The 22,066-nt window shown below is 40.5% G+C and overlaps 1 protein-coding gene across 1 annotated transcript; it reads left to right on the top strand.

Moving 5' to 3' along the window:
• Nucleotides 1-5,009: 5,009 nt before the first annotated feature.
• Nucleotides 5,010-22,024, top strand: oxsr1a (oxidative stress responsive kinase 1a). The gene is made up of 18 exons (XM_042108624.1): nucleotides 5,010-5,439; nucleotides 6,570-6,682; nucleotides 8,199-8,307; nucleotides 9,499-9,640; nucleotides 10,691-10,746; nucleotides 11,097-11,206; nucleotides 13,572-13,673; nucleotides 14,098-14,231; nucleotides 15,296-15,344; nucleotides 16,533-16,598; nucleotides 16,704-16,826; nucleotides 18,180-18,215; nucleotides 18,318-18,431; nucleotides 18,590-18,660; nucleotides 19,416-19,468; nucleotides 19,580-19,648; nucleotides 19,766-19,830; nucleotides 19,963-22,024. The coding sequence occupies exons 1-18, from the start codon at nucleotides 5,370-5,372 to the stop codon at nucleotides 20,035-20,037; spliced, it is 1,557 nt and encodes a 518-aa protein (XP_041964558.1). The 5' UTR covers nucleotides 5,010-5,369; the 3' UTR covers nucleotides 20,038-22,024.
• The last annotated feature ends 42 nt before the right edge of the window (nucleotides 22,025-22,066 follow it).

Genomic DNA, 22,066 nt, shown 5'->3' with positions numbered 1-22,066 from the left:
CCTGAACTCCATAGAGAATCTTTTACATATAACTACATATCAATCTGTGAAAGATTCACTTTTTGGAGTAAATTATGGGGGAAAATTAATGTTTCCAGGATATTCTAATTTTTGAGACCCACCTGTAGCACCTTCAACGAGTGAGGTAAAAATGCTTTGTTAGGTGTCTTAGGCAATGGGGCGATCTGTTACTGTCTGGTGATCTGTGGTTTATCATCACTATGTGGCATAGGAATGAGTTAGCCCATCCTACACCATGTTATTCATTGCTCAACATGGAATAATACTTGGAAGGTTTAGTTATATGGAAAGTGCAAAGACATAACATATTCCACTTTTGATATGCAGGTCTAACTGGTCAAACAATCACATGGAAAAGCTGATCCATGCTTGATACTCAGCAGTCCCATTCATGACCGGCTTACTCCCCAAGCAGAGTCAGCATTGGGCTAGGTGCATTTTCACACTGGCCTTGCCTTGAGCTGTCACAGGAAGAGGCATAGTCCCCAAATATTTCTCTCTGTTGGGGATCATACAGGGAAGGCATGGATTGTGTATGACTTTAAAATATTCAATACGGAATTAAGAAAAAGGCAAAATGATATCTATTATTAAAATATATATTAAAACATTATTTTTTTATTCATTGAGTTTTATTCGTGGTAAGTGTCACATATAAAAACCGTTTAACTGTAGGCCCTTTCACACTGGCAAAATCGCCGCGATTTTATGTACCAGAATCGCGGAACGACGGTCCCTTTCACATAGACCGAGGCGGAACGGCGGGACAAAGTGTCTCGCCAAATTTACTAAGCCCCCTAGACATTTTGCAGAGTTTTTTCGTTCCGCCACCAGTGTGAATGGGTCAAGGCGGAAAGGGGAATCTGGGCGGCCATTTCAATGCTGTCCAGCCCACCACAGGAGATTGCAAATAAATCTAACTGATCAAAAGCAGCAATCGCAGAGACAGCACATTATGTCAATCTATAAATTCACAAAGTCTTCAGTCATTCAATGCCTAGAGTTGACTAGCTTGGCATGCAATCAGTTGCCATAATAGGCTATCTTAAAATCCAGCTATAAAACAAAGCATGAACTCATGAGCATATGTCTGCCCTATATGTATATCCTCTGATTGTAATGCTTATCTAGGCTATATTTGTAACATTTATTTTGTATTTGGCCTGTTATAAAATCATGTAGACTTATTGAACAATTGAAACACATTAGGAACCGCAAAATTGGAGACATGCATAAAGACATTGCTGCAAATTTAAAACCGGATTAGCCTACCCTGGAATGGCTAACTGTGCAGGGGAATGCTTTATACCTTTATGTTCTGTAAGGTCTGCTGTTTATTCTGATGGTTTGTCATGTGTTGAGGGAAAGTTCACAAAGTATTCCACCAAGATGAATGGGGAGACGGGCGCAAAAAAATATGATTAAACCCATACAGAAAAATAATATATTCACATATATGAACATATTCCAGTATAAGCACATCTATGTTAAATAAATATATTTACATCTATGTGAAATACATATATTTCCATGTATGTATCAATATATTTCAAAATATAAGTAAATATTCAATATTGGCCACTTTCTTATATTTTATGCATATAATTAAATATATTTAAATATATGGCAGTAAGAAGCATGATCACATGACCCTTGATGAAGATTCTGATCACATGATCTATATATTTCAGACATATATTTCTCTAATATAGTTCATATTCTACTATGGTTTGATATTTTCCACATTGATCATTAAATATTTCACTATTGTGTTTACTTAAAATGAACCATAGTATCAGTATAAAGAGGAAGAAACACACAACACTTCTGTTATCTTTTATTCTATTTTATTGAAAATCTTTGTTTTTGTTATGGAACCTCAGTTCTGTCACTTTGGCATTTATTGCCTGGCTTAGCAATCTGGAGTGAGTGTCTGGCCTGGGAACTGCTTCAGGGTGGCCTCTGAATAAGACAGAACATATACAAATAGAACATGCAAAATATTAGTGACACAAATACAGATGCTAAAGTGCAGAAACACTGTTGTGTTATCACGATAATTGGAGATAAATACAAAGTGAGTTGGAGAGAATTCGAAAGACATACAAATAAAATAAACTCACCAATTATCGTCTTAGTCCTCTCAGGGTCCAGGCATTGCCTCTAAGTGCCTCCTAAAAAATAGCACAATCAATTAGGACCTCAAATAGTTACAGTTTACTAACACAGAAAAGATCTATGATGGTGAGGCGAAAATGGGAAGCAGTCCACACAGACAGCCTAACACTTTTAAATGAGACAACACAACTAATATATATTATATACACAGAAGAGAGAAGCACACAGATACACACTGAAAGGAAAAGTTAGTTTCATCCTCAATTTTTTACTAAACTTGTACAACCAAGAAGCTGCTATTTCATTAAAGTTAAACATGTACATTTTAATGTAAAAGTTCACATCTGTATGAAAACACTCTACAAACCGTGTTGAATAAAAGCCTTCAGACTCACAATCTCCTCTTGGAGAGCCATTATCGCCACCTCTTCTGTAGGTGGTTGTCAGTTCTTGGTTATCTCCCACAGCTCACACTCATAGAGAGCTCTACCAGCCTTCTCTGAAACCTGCAAGTGAACAGAATATACAGCATGAATGAAAGTGGCGTTGGTAAAGGGTATACTCGCGTAATATGTAATGTCCTGGGATATTCCCACTCATGAAGTGTCTCCCATCCGAGACTGCTATCTGAGACTGTAGGGAAGCTGTACCAACCATCATAGAAAGATATGGTTGGAAAGGTATATTTTCAGTTCACTTTGTGTCCCCAGTAGCTTGAAGCTAATTCCTTGTCATTCAAAAGATCAAAACTACTCAAACAAATGTATAAATTCTCAGAAACAAAAGGTTATGTTCTGCATTCGAAAATAGACCTTTAACAAAAAAGTTATATTCATAAGTAAACATTAATTTTTGATTACCTTTGGTCTATGTGATGATGAAACATCAACATTTGTCAGTGAAGCATACTATGGGTTGGGCTTGGGTCGTCTTGGTCTCTCAGGTCTTCTGGTCCATCCTCTGGTGTCCTTGATGTAGCTTTCGAGTGTTGCCTCTCTAAAATGTAAAAAAAAAGGGGTGTCAGTGCTCAAATGCACTACATGACCATACATGGTCCTTTTCAATACAATTCAACTTTTACATTTCCATAATTTAGCATGGGTGTGAATGGTTTTGCAAGAATGTCAGTGCACAAAGTATGGCAAAGTAGTTTGATAGTGCACAAAAACAAAACACATTACTTGCAATACCATTTCCATGAAATTAAGCACAGTACTTGTCTTCAATTTCTACACGTCCACTCTAATACTCTCCAGCACATAACGTTACCACATTACATCCTATCTAAAAAAAAAAGAAGCTAATGTTAGCTCTAAGTGTTGTCCATGATGCTCAGTAGCCTAGCTTGGAACTTGGAAGTGGACAAATGAAACATTTCACATAATTACTCATTCGCAGTCCACATACCTAAACGCTAATGCTCAGTATCACCATGATGGACTGTAAATGCCCCTACAAAGTGTTAGCATATTGCCCAATAAACTCTACTTCTTCATAATTTAGTATAAGCATTTATTGCGCCATTGTAACATTCACTTATGAAAAGCCCTATAGTTTATGTCCCTGGGGCTAAAGTCTATTTGTAATGCCATAATTGCAAAATTACAAGTACACTAAGTAAACTGCAGCTTTCTTACTCAGTCTCAATTCATACGTACAGTCTGGCTTCTACACAGTCTTACACTCAGATGAGGCGTCTGGCCCTTTAAAATAAGACATTAAATCTGTAAAGAAAGAATGTGATAAAACCAGAAATGGCAAGGGACTGACTGGCAGAGCTTGGTAGAGAAGACATGTTACCTCATGCAGTGCATGGCAAAGACTACAAAGACATCTCTCTTTTTATTTTTCTGCCATTTATTTTCATACAGGCCTAGTATAGTAGTCTTTATGTTAATTGTTGCTGAAACACTGCAATTTCCCCTTAGAGATTAATTATCCTTTCCTCTTCCTGTTTGTTTTAGCAGGTAAAGTACTTTAATATTTTTTCTGTTGAGCATGAGAAAAGGATTTTGGTAATTTAAGGTCAGGCATGCTTTTTAAGTATTTGTCCATTTTTTTTCAATGCCTTTAGGTTACACACCACAACCTGTTAAGAAAGATGGGTGTGCACATTGGTTTGATGTAGCACAGCTTCGGCCGTTTAGGCCGTAAATGAATACTTCACACGCACATACTGGTAGCACTAGCATACAACCGCCATGCATACATACTTGCAAGTGTGTGTGTGTGTGTGTGTGTGCAAGCCTATGTGTGTGCATAAGTATGTATGTATGTATGTGTGCACAAGCAGACATAGGCAGTATTTCAATTATATGTATTTAAAATACATATTTATTTCCTTTAGTAAGTATGTAGGCTATGCACACACACACACACACACATGGTTGTATGCAAGTGCTACCAGTATATGTGAAGTAATCATTTACGGCCTAAACGGCCCCATAGCTTGTCAGCTTGCAGTTCGCTATCTACAGGCACACAGACAAGGCTGTCATCGCTATGATAATCTGATGCGATGGGAGGCCGTTGCATTAAATACTCTAATAACACAGTGCGCATGTCTTATTATTTTTATTATTTTATTATTATTATTATTATTATTATTATTATTATTAGTAGTAGTAGTAGTAGTAGTAGTAGTATTTTGTGTGTAGCCTGCTGTTCGTTTGGACATTATTATTCGCCATTTTCATTGAGGCTTATTATTTTCTTTATTATACTTTACTGACGATTCAAGAGAAACATTATACTAATATTACACGAAACATAAAACAAAAATGTATTCATTCCAAATAAATGAATACGACAGCCCCGTTTGTATTTATAAGAACATAATTTTGCCACATTTCGCCTCATTCAAGATGGCGCTAAGAAAGGCCTTCATGTTTTAAATGCGGCCTTCAAGTGCTATCGGAAATATCGTAATTACGAATTCAGAGCGAGTTTTTGTTAATGATACTCGCGTTAGTTGGGGACTCACGGTACACTAAAGTCGGAAGAACGACTTCTAAACTAGGACATTCGACCTTTCAATGAGCACATGACGGTAGCAACAGCGCTGATGGTGGCAGAGTTTGGGTTGACAGGGGGCCATGGAATACTGTAACGATAGCTAAGCTCAAGTACTACCATTGCAGAAATAGTCGTTTTTTGTAAGGAAACTGTTGTTGTCCAACAGATTACTTACATTTAACACAGCAAGTGAAAACCTGCCGTTGTCTGCAGTCATGTCGGAGGACCCGAGCCCCCAAAGTTGGTCTATCGACAGGGATGATTATGTGCTTAATGAGGTTATCGGTAGGTATGACAGGTTTACGTTAACGTTAGAGCAGCAACGTTAGCTTAGCCCCTATGTTCGTCAGATAGCGAGGTGATGGTGATTTTGATCATTTAATGATAATAGCTTTCTAATTTGCGGAACGAGAATGGACACTATGCCATGTATTTTACATTTGCCCGAATAAATACTTGGTGCCATGGAATCCAGTTTGCTTGTTAGCAAAATTAGCGCTAGCTTACTAACTGTTCGGAGGAGACAGCAGCCGGGTAATTTAGCAATGAAAGTTCAGTAGCCAGCTATCAGGAGCTAACCTTTGGATTGAGCTTTCGCTAACGTTAGCTAGCTACCGTACTCCTCTTTTGAGTATATTATTATTTTTAATACATGCGTGTGATGTTCCTGGCTCTGCTTTTTCGCAACAAATGTGATCACTCAACAGCTACTCAGGAGTAACTTTAGCAGATAGCCTAGCTGATGGTGGAAAACGTTGGTCATGATAACGTAATATCTTTACTAGCTAGCGAAGTAACGTTATAGTTCAGAAAGCTAAAAGTACCGGGCTTGCTAGACGGCTAGCCAGCCAAAATTCCATAACGTTAGCTTGTTAGCTTGAGTATGTTAAGTCTGTGGGCACCGACTTCAAACAGAGACCCAATTCATTGTTCAATGTTGCTGTAGGTGTTTTGAACTTGACGAGTTAACCCTGATGTTATAATATGTCGATAGTTCCAAATCAGTTTAAGATCGTTTCTGTTTTACCTATGGCTAGCAAGCTAATGAGGTCCTGCATGTTTGGATGGAAGGAAGGATGGGCACTGTCAGTGGCTATTAAGGTTAATATAAGTGCAATGCGCAGTTATTATTCCATAGTCATATTATTGTATGTACATTATGAAAGCAAATCAAAGGAAAATGAGAATTCTATATGATTGTAAGCTCGTAACGTAGAACTAGTTCCATAACGTTGAAGACAAATATATTTATACATTCAGACGTATCCATCCATCCAACTGTTGGTATTCTAAACTTTGCTCTCGTCATCATTTATACGTTCACAGTTATGATGACGAGATGGTTCAGACATGTGACATGGTGTGTGTTGGTGTGCATCCAAGATGATTTAATCATCTGTCTGCACTTAATGCAGGGAGTGGAGCCACGGCTGTGGTCCAGGCAGCATACTGTACGCCACGGAAGGAGAAGGTGGCGATCAAACGCATTAACCTGGAAAAATGCCAGACCAGCATGGACGAGCTCTTGGTAACTTTACAGTCATCCTTTCATCAGTTACATTTTTTAGCATTATAATACATTGATGACTCTGTACTAGTTCACAAAGCACCCTACATGTCACATCTAAAATTATTGTCTAATAATGTATGGGGCCGCCGTGGCCTACTGGTTAGTTAGGGTTGCTCACTGTGCAGGGATTAGTGTGTGCTTCACCTCACTGTGTGTTCACTGTGTGCTGAGTGTGTTTCACTAATTCACAGATTGGGATAAATGCAGAGACCCAATTTCCCTCACGGGATCAAAAGAGTATATAAACTTATACGTGGTTTTATACAGGAAAGCTTAGTTGAATCACTGGATGGTGCCATTTTGGTTATGTAAGAGAATCACGGGAATGGCTCTGGCTTGTCACCTCAATGAGAGCTCTTTTTGCCAAATGATGGTGTAACTTTGTTCACTTCCCAGTCATTAGTCGGCCTGTCTCTGCCTGGCCAGTGTCACTTTGTGAACTACCCGTGAGTGGGAGAAGAATGCAATAACTCAAACATATTTTAGTTTTTGTAGAATAGTTACAGCTCCATTTTGTGTTTTTCTGAACAACACATTTTGTTTACTGCTATTAAGCAAACTTACTTTTAAATGTAGCCTACATAAAGTGTGTCTGTCTGATGTTTGCAGCCTTAACTAAACTGCAGTTTTTGCTGTTTTAGGCAAAGCATTTAAAGTATTCCCTCATGCTAACAGCGTGCAATAGGACCAGTGTAGAACTCTTTGGATAAACTGAGCTGCCACAGACTGATTTAGTGGAATTTAGTGCTGTGTTAAGTATAACAAATTCACCTGTCTTACTCACAAGCGGTCTTATGGTTGAGCAGGGAAAGACCTGAGGTGCTTTCAAATTCGGCAAACAGTGGCAAACGTTCATGGCGAACATGTTTTCTCTGTGCAGTTAAATTTGAACGATTTGCTGTAACATTCCATTGTAACGGTAACACTTCATTCAGCTCCACTGTATTTTTGCGGAGAACTACCTCGTCAGACTGTTTGCGAGTGTTCGCAAACGTTGAACGTTCGCGAAAAACTCAAGGCAAACAGAAACCTTGAATAGTTGAACGCACCTCTGGATTCTGGTGTGTAGGTTATCGTGTAGGGAGTCGGCTCATGGGAGTCTTTTCAAGTGGTTTCCAGGCCTTAGCAGAGTGAAGGTCTTGGAGTGTGAGATGTGCAGTAGCTTAAAGGATATAAAGCTAAGTTATAAACACAAAGAAATTTGAGTGTAATAAGAAAGCAGCTTTACATGAAAAGCCATGATCTTATTCACACATAATCAACAATTATGATGGCTAGATAGATAGATAGATAGATAGATACTTATGTACTACTTGAGTGCATTTGTCCTCTTTTCCCCCTGTAATACAAAAGCACCAGATCAGTCACCTCTGGGATATCCCTAACCTTAATGAAGTTAATAACGGTAGTTTGTCTGTTTCTGTCAAGTGTCTGTGTTTAAAGCCTGTTTCCTTCCCATCTCTGTCATCTGCAGAAGGAGATCCAGGCTATGAGCCAGTGCCACCACCCCAACATCGTGTCCTACTACACTTCCTTTGTGGTGAGGGATGAGCTGTGGCTGGTGATGAAGCTGCTCAGTGGGGGTAAGGGGCTGCCTCGTCCTCTCCTCATTTCAGACTGGTTGAAGGGAGCACTTCTGCGTGGAAGATACTAGTAGCAACACTGCAGTTTTCAGTGTGCTCCTCATTTCTAAGTTTGAGACTCTGGAGGTGGAATTTTCTGCAAGGAGAAAAAAAAATGCCTCTCGACTATGAATCAGTGAAGGTTTCTCTCGAGCCTCAGGAACACAGCAGACACTTATTTCTCTGTGGTAGCATCGGTAGCAGTCTATCTGTGGGATCAGCGTGCTGTTAACTGTTAACATTTATAACTAATATTGTTCACAAAGTTCTGAGTGGCTGGGTGTTCATTGTTGTCCTACGGATAGCGCTTTAATCTCTTGATCTGAGCTTTGATCACATGATGTCATTTTATGTAAAAAAGATCAGACCTGACCAGTTTTCATTTCAATTTATGAGAAAAAAAGATAATGAGGCATTAGCTGGTGTTCTGTCCATGTCTTTGGGGGTGGGGGGGGGCAGATTCCTATGGATTTCTCAGTCAATTCCATGCTGGCTCTTTGCCTGGAATTCAGCTTTTGTCAGCACCACAAGTAGCTTTTCCCTCCAGCTCTGACCTGTCTTGCCGTTTTCTTCATCTGATCTAACTGCATTGGCATTTGTGGATGGATTGAAATGACCGCTGTCTGCTTGCTTGTATTTGTGAATATCAGTGATTTGCACTGCCACGGTCACATACATTTCATTGAGGCTCTCAATGAGAGGTCAATGAGGGGTAATCCTTTTAGGCAGTCAAGTTTGTAGTTCCTCACAGAATGGGTCATGTACGTCTCTTTTACAGCCACTGTGTTCCTGAATGTCCGGCTGTTTATAGTAACTTATCCCCCTCATCAGGAGTTGGTCTGTCCTCTTTAACACTTATTTAATTGGGGCATCTTGCTACCTGTGAAGCGATCTCTACGTACATTCTTGCTACCTATTGATCTCAAGTCATGTTTAGTGTCACAATACCAAAAATATGACGCTTCATTATACAATACCTACCTTAAATATCTCGATACTCGATACTGAAACGATACCATGGCAAAATCCTAAATTATTTGGAAATGAAAGGACGCAGACCTCCTCCAAGTGTACTTGGCCTGTAAACCTGATTTACATGTACATAATTTTACATTTAGATCTGCTGCTCACACTCTTGTTCATCTCCCACAGGCTCCGTTCTGGACTTCATCAAGTACATCATATCACGGGGGGAGCACAGGTCGGGCGTGATGGACGAGCCCAGCATCGCCACCATCCTCAAAGAGGTCCTGGAGGGACTGGACTATCTGCACCGGAACGGGCAGATTCACAGGTACGGCACGTCTGGACCAAATGCATCATGCCACTTGGTTTGTGTTATCTACAGGAATACAATACAAACAGGCAGTAAACAAGATTGCTCACACCCATGAGAAAAGCTTTTGCATAATGTGAGCTCATTGGTGGATGGACAAGATTGCTCACACCCATGGGTGGACATATAATTAGTTACACGGTAATATAATTTGTAGTGTAGGCTGTTGATAAATAACTTGTGAAAGGTGTACACTGAAATCAGTACCTTTTGTGTTTATTTCTGATATGGTGTTTCCAAGTATATCTAGCACTGATGTCCTGGCATGTATTCCTTCTGCCTGTGCACTTGAGTGATATCAATAATCAGCCGATTTACTGCCTTACATGAGTTGTGATAATTAATATTGATCAGCTGGTTTAGTGAATAGTTGGAACCTGTGCTAGGTATGTTCCACCTCCACCACCTGTGAATGAGTAAAGCTAAAACAGAGGAGGTTCATGATTTTGAAACCTAATTTAATATACTCTAATATATTAATATACAATGTTTTTATTCATTCAGATTTGTCGGCATGGTTTATGACACCTTTTCTATTTATTTTTGTTATGGTTTTGTGGGTTTTTACAGTGTTGGATTATAATTATGAACTTTTTTCTTAAAGATATTGCAAGCCATACTATTATAAAACCAATTTTTTAAATGACAACTATGTTGAGAGTTTAAAAATCATCTCAATAGCTAAATAATTTAATAGAATTGTATTATGCAACTCAACATACCACATTGTGAAATCTTTACAGGCACAGTAATTTAGATACACAGAATGTCTGTAGATGCTGCATATTTGATATGTTGTTGTTGTATATGGTAAAGCCAGCAACTACCCATTCCCATAACTCCCAAGGGGTTTGCATTATTATTGAGGTATTGTGTGAAATAATCCTATTTCATTGTGTTTTAATATGTCTGAGAGGCCAATAATTGTTTGCTTGGAGAACTTATCTGATGTGTGTGTGGGCCATCGATGACGATGTTTCTGATTTATTTAATGTTGTTTTTCTGCAGGGATGTGAAAGCTGGAAATATCCTTCTTGGGGAAGATGGGTCAGTGCAAATTGCAGGTCCGTAATCCTGGGTTACTGTCTGTCGTGAATGTGAGCATTGCTAATTTAAAGCAATTAAAAGGGCTCATCTTGAATATTACTGTCTGGGGGCTGATAATTCTTTACAATTTTATTTAAAGTAAGAATATAAAAAAATGGCTTTGAGTCCACAAGTGAGCAGTGATGTTGGATGCTAGGTTGCCACGGCAGCCTGTTCCGTTGTTGTACATCATGCGTTTTCTGCTTGTTGCCTTAGTGTAGTGCATTGCATTTCTGTTCTTCACAACTCTATTGGTAGTCTTGCTGTTTTTGACAAACCTATTGGTAGCCTTCTTGTCTGTTTATCCTCTTCATTTTCCTGTTGGCAGACTTTGGAGTGAGTGCCTTTCTAGCAACGGGTGGTGACATGACTCGGAACAAAGTACGGAAGACGTTTGTCGGAACCCCGTGCTGGATGGCGCCTGAGGTGATGGAGCAGGTGAGTTCCTCTTGAGGCACGCTCAATTGGCCAAATAGTGATACAGTCTGAAGTCACATAAAGCCAAATTTTGAAAACACAATTAAATTATAGTTTAGAGATAACAGTTTATAAAAGTATAGTTAATCGTTTTGATTTCAGTAAAAGTAAAGCAAGTCATTGTGCCCAATGCCCATGTTTTCCGCCCGTAAGGAAGACCGTGTGAGACTCCAGGGCCTCCTCCGCAGTGGTTCCTTTGATCTGTTCCACAAAGGGCGTGCAATTAGAAAGCAGCCATCTTCTCTCAAGAGTGTCTGCAGTCTAAGTATGCTCTTAGCCATGCTTTTACAGCTCTATGTACAGCATTCACATCAGACACCGCCAGGCCCTTTTACACAGTGGCCTTTTCTTCTGCCTGTTGCTTGTGTCTGACCACTCTGAGGTCGTTTGACTATTAAAAAAATAGTGGCTTTAAAAATGCATGGCTTTATGGATGAACTGTAACACAGTAAAATTAATACAGGAGGATGATGATGATGATAATTATAATAATAATAATAATAAGCTTTATTTGTATAGCACCTTTCGTACACAGACTGCAGCTCAAAGTGCTTTACATGTCCAGTTTACAGTTTGTACCACTTCACAAGTTCAGGTGTGACTTCTTGAGTACATCTCTGATAGAGTAGATAGGCTGTGAGATGTTACAGGCAGGTCCGCATAGTTTGACTGTTTGCAGATTTAGGGCATTTCTCGTAGGCAGAAAAAAGCTGTTGCACTCAAAGGGCCAATCCCAAAGTCCAGACTCACAGACTTTGCTGCGTGTTCTTGCGAAATCCGTAAGGGCTTAGGGCTGTCCCAGTGTCACATTTCAAAGGGCGTGAGGGTTTGAGTACACACTTATCGAGCCCTTTCCGTGGCTGCATCGGTGCAGACTTCACCAAAGGGAATTACCCAAAGTTCAAAGGGTTGTGACGCTTACCGCGGAGATAATAGGGAAATCTGGAGATTGCAAAGGTAAACAACAGCATGACACACGTGCATGGTGCAAGTGGCAGCAAGTCTTTGTTATTAAACGTGGTCAAGTTACATGTGATCTCGTGAAGTGCTGTCCCAATCCCGTATACTGTCTGAGCCCATGTGGCCTCACTCACTTAGCACCTGAGATCAATTAAGTCTATGAGTCTTGAGCCCTGTGAGCCATGGCCGTCCATGGCTGCCCCTTGCTTTGGCCGTGATGCCCCTTTGAAAATTGGAGGTTCACAGTCCACTGTGGCCTTGGTGCCCCCCTGTGCCCCTTTAGATGTTGTGCTTTGTGTCCGACTAATAGCGATTTTAATTTGTAGCCTATGGCCCGTCAAAAATAGTCTTAGCATTAACAGCACAAATTAATTTAGTCTTTGATGCGGTGGAGATCCGACCGCATACTACTACCATTTCAATCTGCCATGACATCTTCGCAGAACAGTATGATGCTGCTATTTAGTCCTATAGGGCAGATAGTAAAAGTTTGTCCAAATTCACCCATTCTTCTCTTTTGAACTACTCGCGAAGTAGCCTACTCATCACACAGACATCACGCACATCACATCACATAAAATAGCTTTTTCTCAACTTGTATACGATGTTAGCCGCTAGTTGTTGTGGTAAACGGCTTGCGAGAAAAGTTGAATTTAATCATATTATTCTACATACAGTTCTGTGCCCATGTCCCCACCTATTCATCTCGGTGGAATACTTCACAAACTCCTCACTCAACACATGACAGACCATATATCAGAATAAACAACAGACCTTACCGAACACAAAGGTGCAGAGCATTCCCCTGTACAATTCCAGAGTAATCCAGTTTTGAATTTGCAGCAAATTTCTACATGCTTGTCTCCAGTTTTGGGCTTTAAGTTTCACAATGTGTTTAAATTGTTCAATAAATGATTTCATAACAGGCCAAATAGAAAACAAATCTGTAAATATGATGATGATTTACAGTCTCTATGTATTATGCCATGTTTCATGCTTTTGCAATGTTTCATACAGTGATGCAGATCTACTGCTGTGAATAGGCTAAATACAACTCTGATCATTTGTATGTAGCCTAGTTTATAGTTAACTTTGGCCTTGGTGCCCTGACATGTGGCCTTTGTGCCCCTCGCCAGATATACCCAACCGAAGGCCAAGTGACCTTGCCCCTAAAATTATAAAATTCCTGGCCTGCTGGTATTGATATCTGATCAAAAACCAGTCTGTGTTCTACTGGATGATCTCCTTTTGCCTCTAGTTCTTGATGCAAATCAAGTATGGACACAAATGCAATCAACTTCAATGAATTAAAAAATGTGATTGGCTATCCTAGTAAAGTGATATGGCATTTGCTCCTTGTGAATAGGTGAGGGGATATGACTTCAAGGCTGACATCTGGAGCTTTGGAATCACGGCTATCGAGCTAGCGACCGGAGCGGCACCATATCATAAGTACCCTCCTATGAAGGTGAGTGGACTGACCCTTTCGCTTTGCACACGTCGTATACACAACCTACTGTCAGGTGGATGAGTCTTACTGGTAGTTTACACCATGATTGTATTGGAAGTGTATTTGTCACCTGTCTGATATTATACTATTGTTAGCAGTAGAATTCCATTAAAATCAATGTATCAATTTACACCAGCAGCACTTTGCATGTGCATTGCGGCCATTAAAAGTAGAGGAAAGCGTTTTTTTACACTTCACTTTTATTTTTAGAGCATATGTGAAACGTGCTCATACTAAGACATGGATAAACACACTGTTGCATCACGTTATAGATGGAGGCAGTCAGTGTAAATTGATGAATTGCTTATGTGTTGGTTGCGGTGTAAGTTAGCAGTAAAGCTGCAGTAATGACCAGGCCTCCTCTCAATGTGTCTTTGGCCAGGTGCTCATGCTTACGCTCCAGAACGACCCGCCGTGCTTGGAGACGGGCGTCACGGACAAGGAGATAGTGAAGAAGTACGGCAAGTCCTTCCGCAAGATGATCTCGCTGTGCCTACAGAAGGATCCAGAGAAAAGGTGACCGCCAGGGCTGACGCCACAAGATCTGAAAAGGCTTGGATATTAACCATGAAAACAGCACTACTGATCAGCTAGATCAGTGGTCCCCAAACTACGGCCCGCCACCTCATTTTGGGTGGCCCCCCAAAACATGTCCGTAGTATAGCATCTGGCCCGCACGGGAGTGCGACATCGTCAAACTATAACCTCCGCAATTTCCCCCATTCATTCTCTATGGCGAGTCTTAACAGTACACATGTAATACTCTTTTTGTCCACTGGTGGTTGTTTTGGCGCTGTTTCGCGTTTGCCATCAAAAACGGAATGAAATGTAGTCCTACCTGCAAACAATATAAGAGGCCTATGCTGACTGCATCAGTGCTCAAAGTATTCTAAAAGTTTATCAATGAATTGTTAATAACTAACTAACTTATATTCAAGTCATATTTCTGGGACTTTCTGGGATTTTTATTTGTTCAAATGTTCACACAATGTTCACAAGTTCAGGTGAGTGAAAGTTAGAATGGTGGTCATTTCAGACCACTTCAGCAGAGTTCACACATTTTTAATGAAATATACTTTTGGGAATGCAAAAGTCTTTTTATTAGTATTATTTAATTTGAGTTACATTTTACACTGATATGGCATGATGGCAATATAAACACAGCTAACAATGGTATTAAATTGCAATAGCCTATAGATTAAATGTAATGGAATATTCAACTAAGGTAGACTGCTGTTGTTCACAGCACTAAGCTATTTATGGTTACTGATATACTCCGAGTCTCTGGCCCTCTCTTACAGCCAGGCATATTAAGCTGGCCCTCGGAAGAAAAAGTTTGGGGACCACTGAGCTAGATCTTTTCCAGCCCTCTGAACCCCTCAGCATCATAATACGGTTAACCTGTGTTGATGTGTAACAACTTTTGGTGGTTAGACAGTCGTATACATGCCTCTGTCCAGTCAGATGTGTTTTGACCCCAACACTGGTTAGACATGTATATACATACTTCTGTCTAGCCGGTGGATTTCACATGCCACAGTGTCCTGCCCTTATCCTTTGACTTTGGCTGTTCCCCTCAGGCCAACTGCTGCTGAGCTCTTGAAGCACAAATTCTTCACAAAAGCAAAGGTGAGTGTCTGCTCCATCAGGTGCTGAATATATGTCAAGTCAGGTTTATTTATAAAGCACTTAAAAAACACCAGTTGACCAAAGTGCTATACAATAGAAAAGTTCAGAAACCTGATAGACAGGTAGGTAATGATCAGGCATCAAACAATAACAGAGTTGTTTGTACAAATAACTGTCAGACACACTAGAGTAGGGGTAGCAGTAAAACAACATAAATGAAAGCAGTAAGTCATGTAATATAATAAAAAAAGTAATTCATATTAAAATAAACAATAAAATAAGCACTTATACTGAGTTAAAAGGAAGGAGCCAGTCTTGTATGCAGTGGCAGCTCATTCCAAAGTTTAGGGCCAATTACTGCAAACCCCCGATCTCCGCTGTAACCTTGACGGTGTCTGTAACTCTGGTCTGTAACCTTGACGGTGTCTGTAACTCTGGTCTGTAACCTTGACGGTGGGACTACCAGTCGGCATTGGTCTGCAGACCTAGGTGCCCTTGATGGAGCATGTGGTGTTAAAAGATCTGATAAATAAAAAGATGCAAGCCCATTTAAAGATTTAAAGACAAATAAAATAATTTTAAAATTTATTCTAAAACGAACAGGTAGCCTGTGAACAGCGGCAAGCACGTCACGAGGTGGGCAGCTGCATACAGATGCACACAGACTTTGTGAGTGTGTGTTTGTGTATGTATGCTTGCATGTGTGAAAGAGGGAGAAATGAAACATAGATTTCTTATGTAGACTCAGAAGCCTGGACTTCTTGCTTTTACCCACATACACCCTCTCCGTGACCAAAACTGTGGTCCTCCGCATCCCCAGGGTAACTGAAAACATGGAAGTCTTTTGTACCCTGACAATGTAATGATAACACTCAGCCTGGAGGATTAGTTACACTGTAATGTTTCTCCTTCTATGAGGATGTCTTTTGTTTTTCTCACACATACATACGCACACACACACACACCACTGATGCAGAACGACATGCTGGCTGCCACCAGAGCCTGAGCTCTTGTTGGTGTAGTAACTGTGTGTGTGTGTGTAGTACGCTGCGTAGCCTCCCCACTCAGTCCTGTAGAGGGTGGTGTTTATTGTGGTTGAGTCTTGAAATTGCATATTTGGATTAAGTATAGGTACTCTTTGGGGAGACAAAAAAAACAAAAAACGTTTATAATTGTGTTTTTCCCCAGAATCATGAATATTTACAAGAGAAGCTTCTACAGCGGGCTCCAACAATAGCAGACAGATCCAAGAAGGTGAGAACAGAGTGTTAATGATGTAGGTTATTTATCATTCCAGATCCAGACAAGCAAAAGTGACTAAAGCGGTGTGTGTGGTGCGTATTTGTGTGCGTGCGTTAGGTGCGGAGAGTTCCGGGCTCCAGCGGCAGGCTCCATAAGACTGAAGATGGGGAGTGGGAGTGGAGTGACGATGAGCTGGATATGGAGAGTGAAGAGGGCAAGGCGGCCTTTGCTGCTCTGCGGGTAAGAACACTGCACAACACCAACTCATACACACACAGATAGATCAGTAATGGGTAATATGCACACTCATATACAAACACACACACAGATAGATCAATAATGGGTTATATGCACACTCATACACACACACACACACACAGATAGATCAGTAATGGGTAATATGCACACTCATACACACACACACACACACACACAGATAGATCAGTAATGGGTAATATGCACACTCATACACACACACACAGATAGATCAATAATGGGTAATATGCACACTCATACACACACACACACACAGATAGATCAATAATGGGTAATATGCACATTCATACACACACAAACACACACACACAGACAGACATATCAGTAATGGGTAATATGCACATTCATACACACACACACACACACACACACACACACAGACATATCAATAATGGGTAATATGCACACTTATACGCATACACATAGACATATCAATAATGGGTAATCTAAATGTAATCTGTAAATATAATGTTGAATTTTTCCAATGTTAGAATTTCTCATAGTATAGCGTGCAGTAACGAAGATGCTTGTCTACCAGCGTTTCTCATAGTGGCCTCATTTAGACGCCTTTTAGCTGAGGAGAACATAACTGAGCCGGCAGCTGCAGCAGCAGGTGAACAGTGTGTGGAGACAGGGCAGGGCCAGAGATGCACAAATTCATTCTGTTACATAGAACAGAACGTGGCACGCCCCATTTTAAGGCCATGAGGGATTTTATTCATGATAAAAGTATACTTTTACTTTTGAGAAACTGAAAAGAGTAGGGTTGGGCACCGAAACATGGTTCTAATATCGCACCGGTGCCGACGCAAACGATAGTAACTGCATCGAATAACAATGTGGATTTCGGTGCCTCATTTCGGTGCTTAAATTGCGTTATTTTTTTATATTAAAAAGTTCTATGCAGTTCTATGGCCAGCGGTTTTAACATACCTTATGGCAAACCGCCTACACTTGGTAAACTTGAAAGCAGAGCTTACCATTGTGTGTGCATCCATGGCAAGCTGTTTTAACATTTAAATGTATAATGCATAGGGGCAATGATATATTGGTAGTAAATTGAATATAACAGTTCAATTGCATGTTCAAATTTGTCTTATCAATAAAAAAAAATGCAATTCATGCTTTAGACCATTTTAATTTAAAAACAAAGTACCGGTTCAGGCACCGTTTCGGCACCGGCACCGTAATCACGGTATCGATTTAGGTATCGGATAAAACCCAAACGATACCCAACCCTAGAAAAGAGTCCTAGGGGGTATAATAAACTGCTGGAGTCTTGAATTTAACAGGGGTGTTGGTTTCTGTATTTTCCAGTCACCCAGAGTGAAGGAAGACCCTCCGAGCACAGAGGTAGGCCATCCACGACTATACATGTCCAGCATTCACATGGATTTGGGTGATGATATGAAAACACCCTAAAAAGGATTGAAACAAGTTCTTCCTGTGTTCTAGATCTTCACTGGGGATCCGGCTGCCCTGCTCCAGTCCGGTGGCTCTGCACAGGCCGACGTGCCCCAGAGCCAGCCAGCGGGAGAGCCCCCTATCGCCACAATAACAGCCCTACAGGTCAGCCCACTGACACAACCCCACTCCCACCCCAAAAAAAAAAAAAAAACACGTATCACAACCAATCAGACAGATATGAGTTCTGTTTCATTAACGTTGTTTCTCTCTCTCTCTCTCTCTCTCTCTCTTTTTCTGGTGTGTGTGTGTGTGTTGTGAAGCCCCAGGCCCCAGGTGCAGCCGCTGGTCCTGATGCTGTGCAGCAGCCCATTAGTCTGGTGCTGAGGTTGAGGTAGGTCACCTCACCGTTAGGGTAAACCGCTTTTACTATTAACTACGGTGTGAAACGTCACGGTTAACAAATCGTGAAGGCATAAAACATACATCTGGTACCATAGACAGATTAGCGCAATTCACACAGAACCAAAAACCACACGCACACAGAAGCGCAGCTGTCATACCAAAAACAGCGATACATGGCTGCTAGTTTAAGTGATGCTGAGGCTGCCCAGCAACAAAAATAGGCCAATGTTAAGTTGATTTGCTCACTTGCATCTGTGAAGATTGGTGGTGGTTAGTGAGGTCCCCTTTTCCATGTGAAGCGCTTTGAGTGTTGAGAAAAGTGCTATATAAATGTAACTTGTTGTTGTATAGCTAACCTACCTAGGCTATGAGATTTAGTTAATTTAGGTCTAATGTTGGGTTGAATGACAATTTCAGAAATAGGCTACGCAACCTACTGGCAAAGTTTTACATCTGGAGTTACTTGCTAACTATCTCGCTAGCTCACGTCATGTCATTTGAGTAGTGGTCACCAAAGGTGGTTTGACCAAAAGGGAAATGCCGATATAGTTTACAAAGCAGAGTGATTTATTTTATTATTACTATGCAGTGTCTTACTGTGAAAAAACATCAATAAATAGCCTTTAAAGATCAAAACAGACACATCTTGTAAAGATATCAGACAAATCTTGTTTTTATTGTTCAATACAGTAAAGTTTGATATAAAAGTTATAGTGGGTTCATAATGACTCCTCTAACCCACAGAAATCTGAATAAGGAGCTCAATGACATCCGCTTTGAATACATGCCAGGAAGAGGTATGAGGAGACACTTTTCCCCCCTACACACATTTGTAGATGGTACAGATTGTGGTGAGCGTTTACACTGTGTTAGCAAATCTTCAGCTTGAGCCCCATGTTCCCTCTCAGACACAGCAGATGGGGTTTCTCAGGAGCTGGTCACTGCTGGCCTGGTGGATGGCAAAGATTTGGTCATAGGTGAGCTTCAGCATAACTCTGCCACATTATTTGTGTTGAGTATCACATTTCCACTCACTGTTATGGTTTGACATTATTTTTACTTTCACTGAAAATGACTTGCTCACTTCTTTGCAGTTGCTGCAAATTTACAGAAGATTGTTGATGACCCTCAAAACAATAAAAATATCACTTTCAAGCTGGTAGGTCATGCTTTTTGGTTGGTAATGATTGGACGTTTTATATATAATGCAATAACTTGTGTAAATTATGTAAATCCTCCTACTGGGTAAACAACTACACGTTTGGTGTTGTCACTTTCTCTTTCTTCAAAGGCGTCTGGCGTTGAAGGCTCTGAATATCCAGATGACGTGAAACTCATGGGATTTGCCCAGCTGAGTATTAGTTAAGAATAACCACACTGGCAGCCTGGCCACACAGAGCTGCACAGGGGTGCATAGTATTTTACATACATTGGCCTAAAGAGAACCACTACTGCCAAAGAGGAGAAAGTGACCCGTCAGCACATAGGATTCAGAGCCCCTGTCAAGCTTGAGGACTGCAGTGGAGTGCAGAACTTCATAGGAAGTGCACTTGAATTGTTTACAGTGTTGGTGTATATGCAGAAGGGTGTGACTGTCCATTCACTCCACAATTCGATATGTTCTGTTTCCAGTTTTTTTCTTGTTTTCAAAAAAAGGAAGAAAAAAAAAGCTGAAGAGTGGCACATGCACACAAACAAAAAAACACTTGCACAATCTCAAAACCTATTCCCTGTAATGTTTCATGTTAAAGAATGCCTTATTTTAAACAGTACTACTGATTCAGATGTCAGGGCGTTTGTTGTCATGTAGAGTGGTGTGTGTGTAGTTTCATTCATTGATGTTAGTGGTGAATTGTTTGCAAATGGCTCTCCTTGTCCCTTGTCGCCTTCATCCTCACGTGAGCAGAGAGAGGACACCTGTGGTGAGTCCTTTTGGGAGAAGTGTGGTGATAATCTTATACTGTGAGCACTTTGACACATTCATTTGCAACACACCTTGAAGAAGGTTTTTTTTTTCTTATTAATATTCATTGATGTCATCACTTGTAGAGCCCAGTGTACAGAACCCCTTCTCGTCTACATGCTCACATATAGACACACACACATACTCACATCACACGCATACTCACATGCAATACACTATTATTATTTTTTTTTCTAGGTTTGACAATATGGGCATGTTCCAATAGCAGACCAATTGCATGAATGGCTATGATAACGGATTTAGGGGATTAATAGATGTTGACTCGCACCTCTTGGCAGCACACTCACAGAAATCCAGGAAGCCCTCATTACAGTGATGAGCAGGTGATTATACTGTACAAATACGGGAAATTTAGTGCAATTATTCAAATTATTGTAACTGCATCTACATTTCAGACCCTAAGTGTTGGGTTTTTAAATATTTAACTTGACATTTTATCTCTTATAACTCCAAGATTTGAAAAACTAATTTTAGTTATGTTGACATGGATTTTTTTCTGCTAAATCTGAACTTGATGGCAGCTCACCTGACCTGTTCTCCCTGAGCATCCAGTTGTAGCTGGTCTTTGGTCAGTCTTTTCTTTTGCCTGTGAGATGTTGCCTCTCAAGCACTGGGCCACATGCAACAAGAGCCTATCACTGATAAGAGGAGATGCACAGGGCTGTTTCCTGAACGTGTTGTGTTGCCTCCATGGTGATCTGTAAACAAGGTTTTAAGAAGGATAACCATTCTATGATGTCCATTGGACCTCAATGGTTTGGAAATAGGCAACCCAATTTGTAGATGTTGTGTGTGTGTGTGTTTGAAGAGGAAGTTAGCATTGTAAGGAACATCTGTCAGGGACATTTTGCGGTCCCCCCCCCCCCCCCCCCCCCAACCCCCCATCAACTCTTGTGCTGACTCTTCAACCCAGGCTAGGGCCTTTGTGATTGCTTCCCATAGTCTCTTGATCTGACAGTGTTATGTTCATGTCTGTGTTGGTGTTTGTGCTACTTGCATAACATTCACAAGATGGGCCAGAGCGGTCACTAGTCAATTGACCAGCGCTGAACTTGTGGCAGTACACTCCAAGTTAATGCTGAAGTCCACTTGAACTCCAGTGCTACCTTGTGTATATCAGGCCATTTTAAAATGGTTTTAAGTTGAAACATGTAGTTACTGAAGCAAGACACACTGTCACACTCATTTGTGGGTTTTGTCTGTGAAAATGACTCTTGGAATTATTGAAATAAATATATAGTAGACAACATTAGCCTATGAATGTGGCAAGGAGCTGCTGAGTACTTGATTGATAACTATGCTAGTATGTAAATAATGACATTTGGTGTTGATTTTGTTTTGTGTTTTTATATATAAATATTCAAATGTATTGAGTGTTTCACAGTTGGCCTTTGTTTTCAGTAGCAATGGG

Source organism: Alosa sapidissima, chromosome 1, assembly GCF_018492685.1.
Source record: "Alosa sapidissima isolate fAloSap1 chromosome 1, fAloSap1.pri, whole genome shotgun sequence".
Lineage (NCBI taxonomy): Eukaryota > Metazoa > Chordata > Actinopteri > Clupeiformes > Clupeidae > Alosa > Alosa sapidissima.
This window is presented reverse-complemented; position numbering and strand designations above follow the sequence as displayed.

Bases quoted from the DNA above. Each gene is read 5' to 3' on its own strand.
- oxsr1a (XM_042108624.1), top strand. From the start codon at position 5,370: ATGTCGGAGGACCCGAGCCCCCAAAGTTGGTCTATCGACAGGGATGAT. The intron at 13,674-14,097 runs GTGAGTGGACTG...GTCTTTGGCCAG, and splicing joins ATAAGTACCCTCCTATGAAG to GTGCTCATGCTTACGCTCCA. The intron at 19,649-19,765 runs GTGAGCTTCAGC...ACTTCTTTGCAG, and splicing joins TGGCAAAGATTTGGTCATAG to TTGCTGCAAATTTACAGAAG.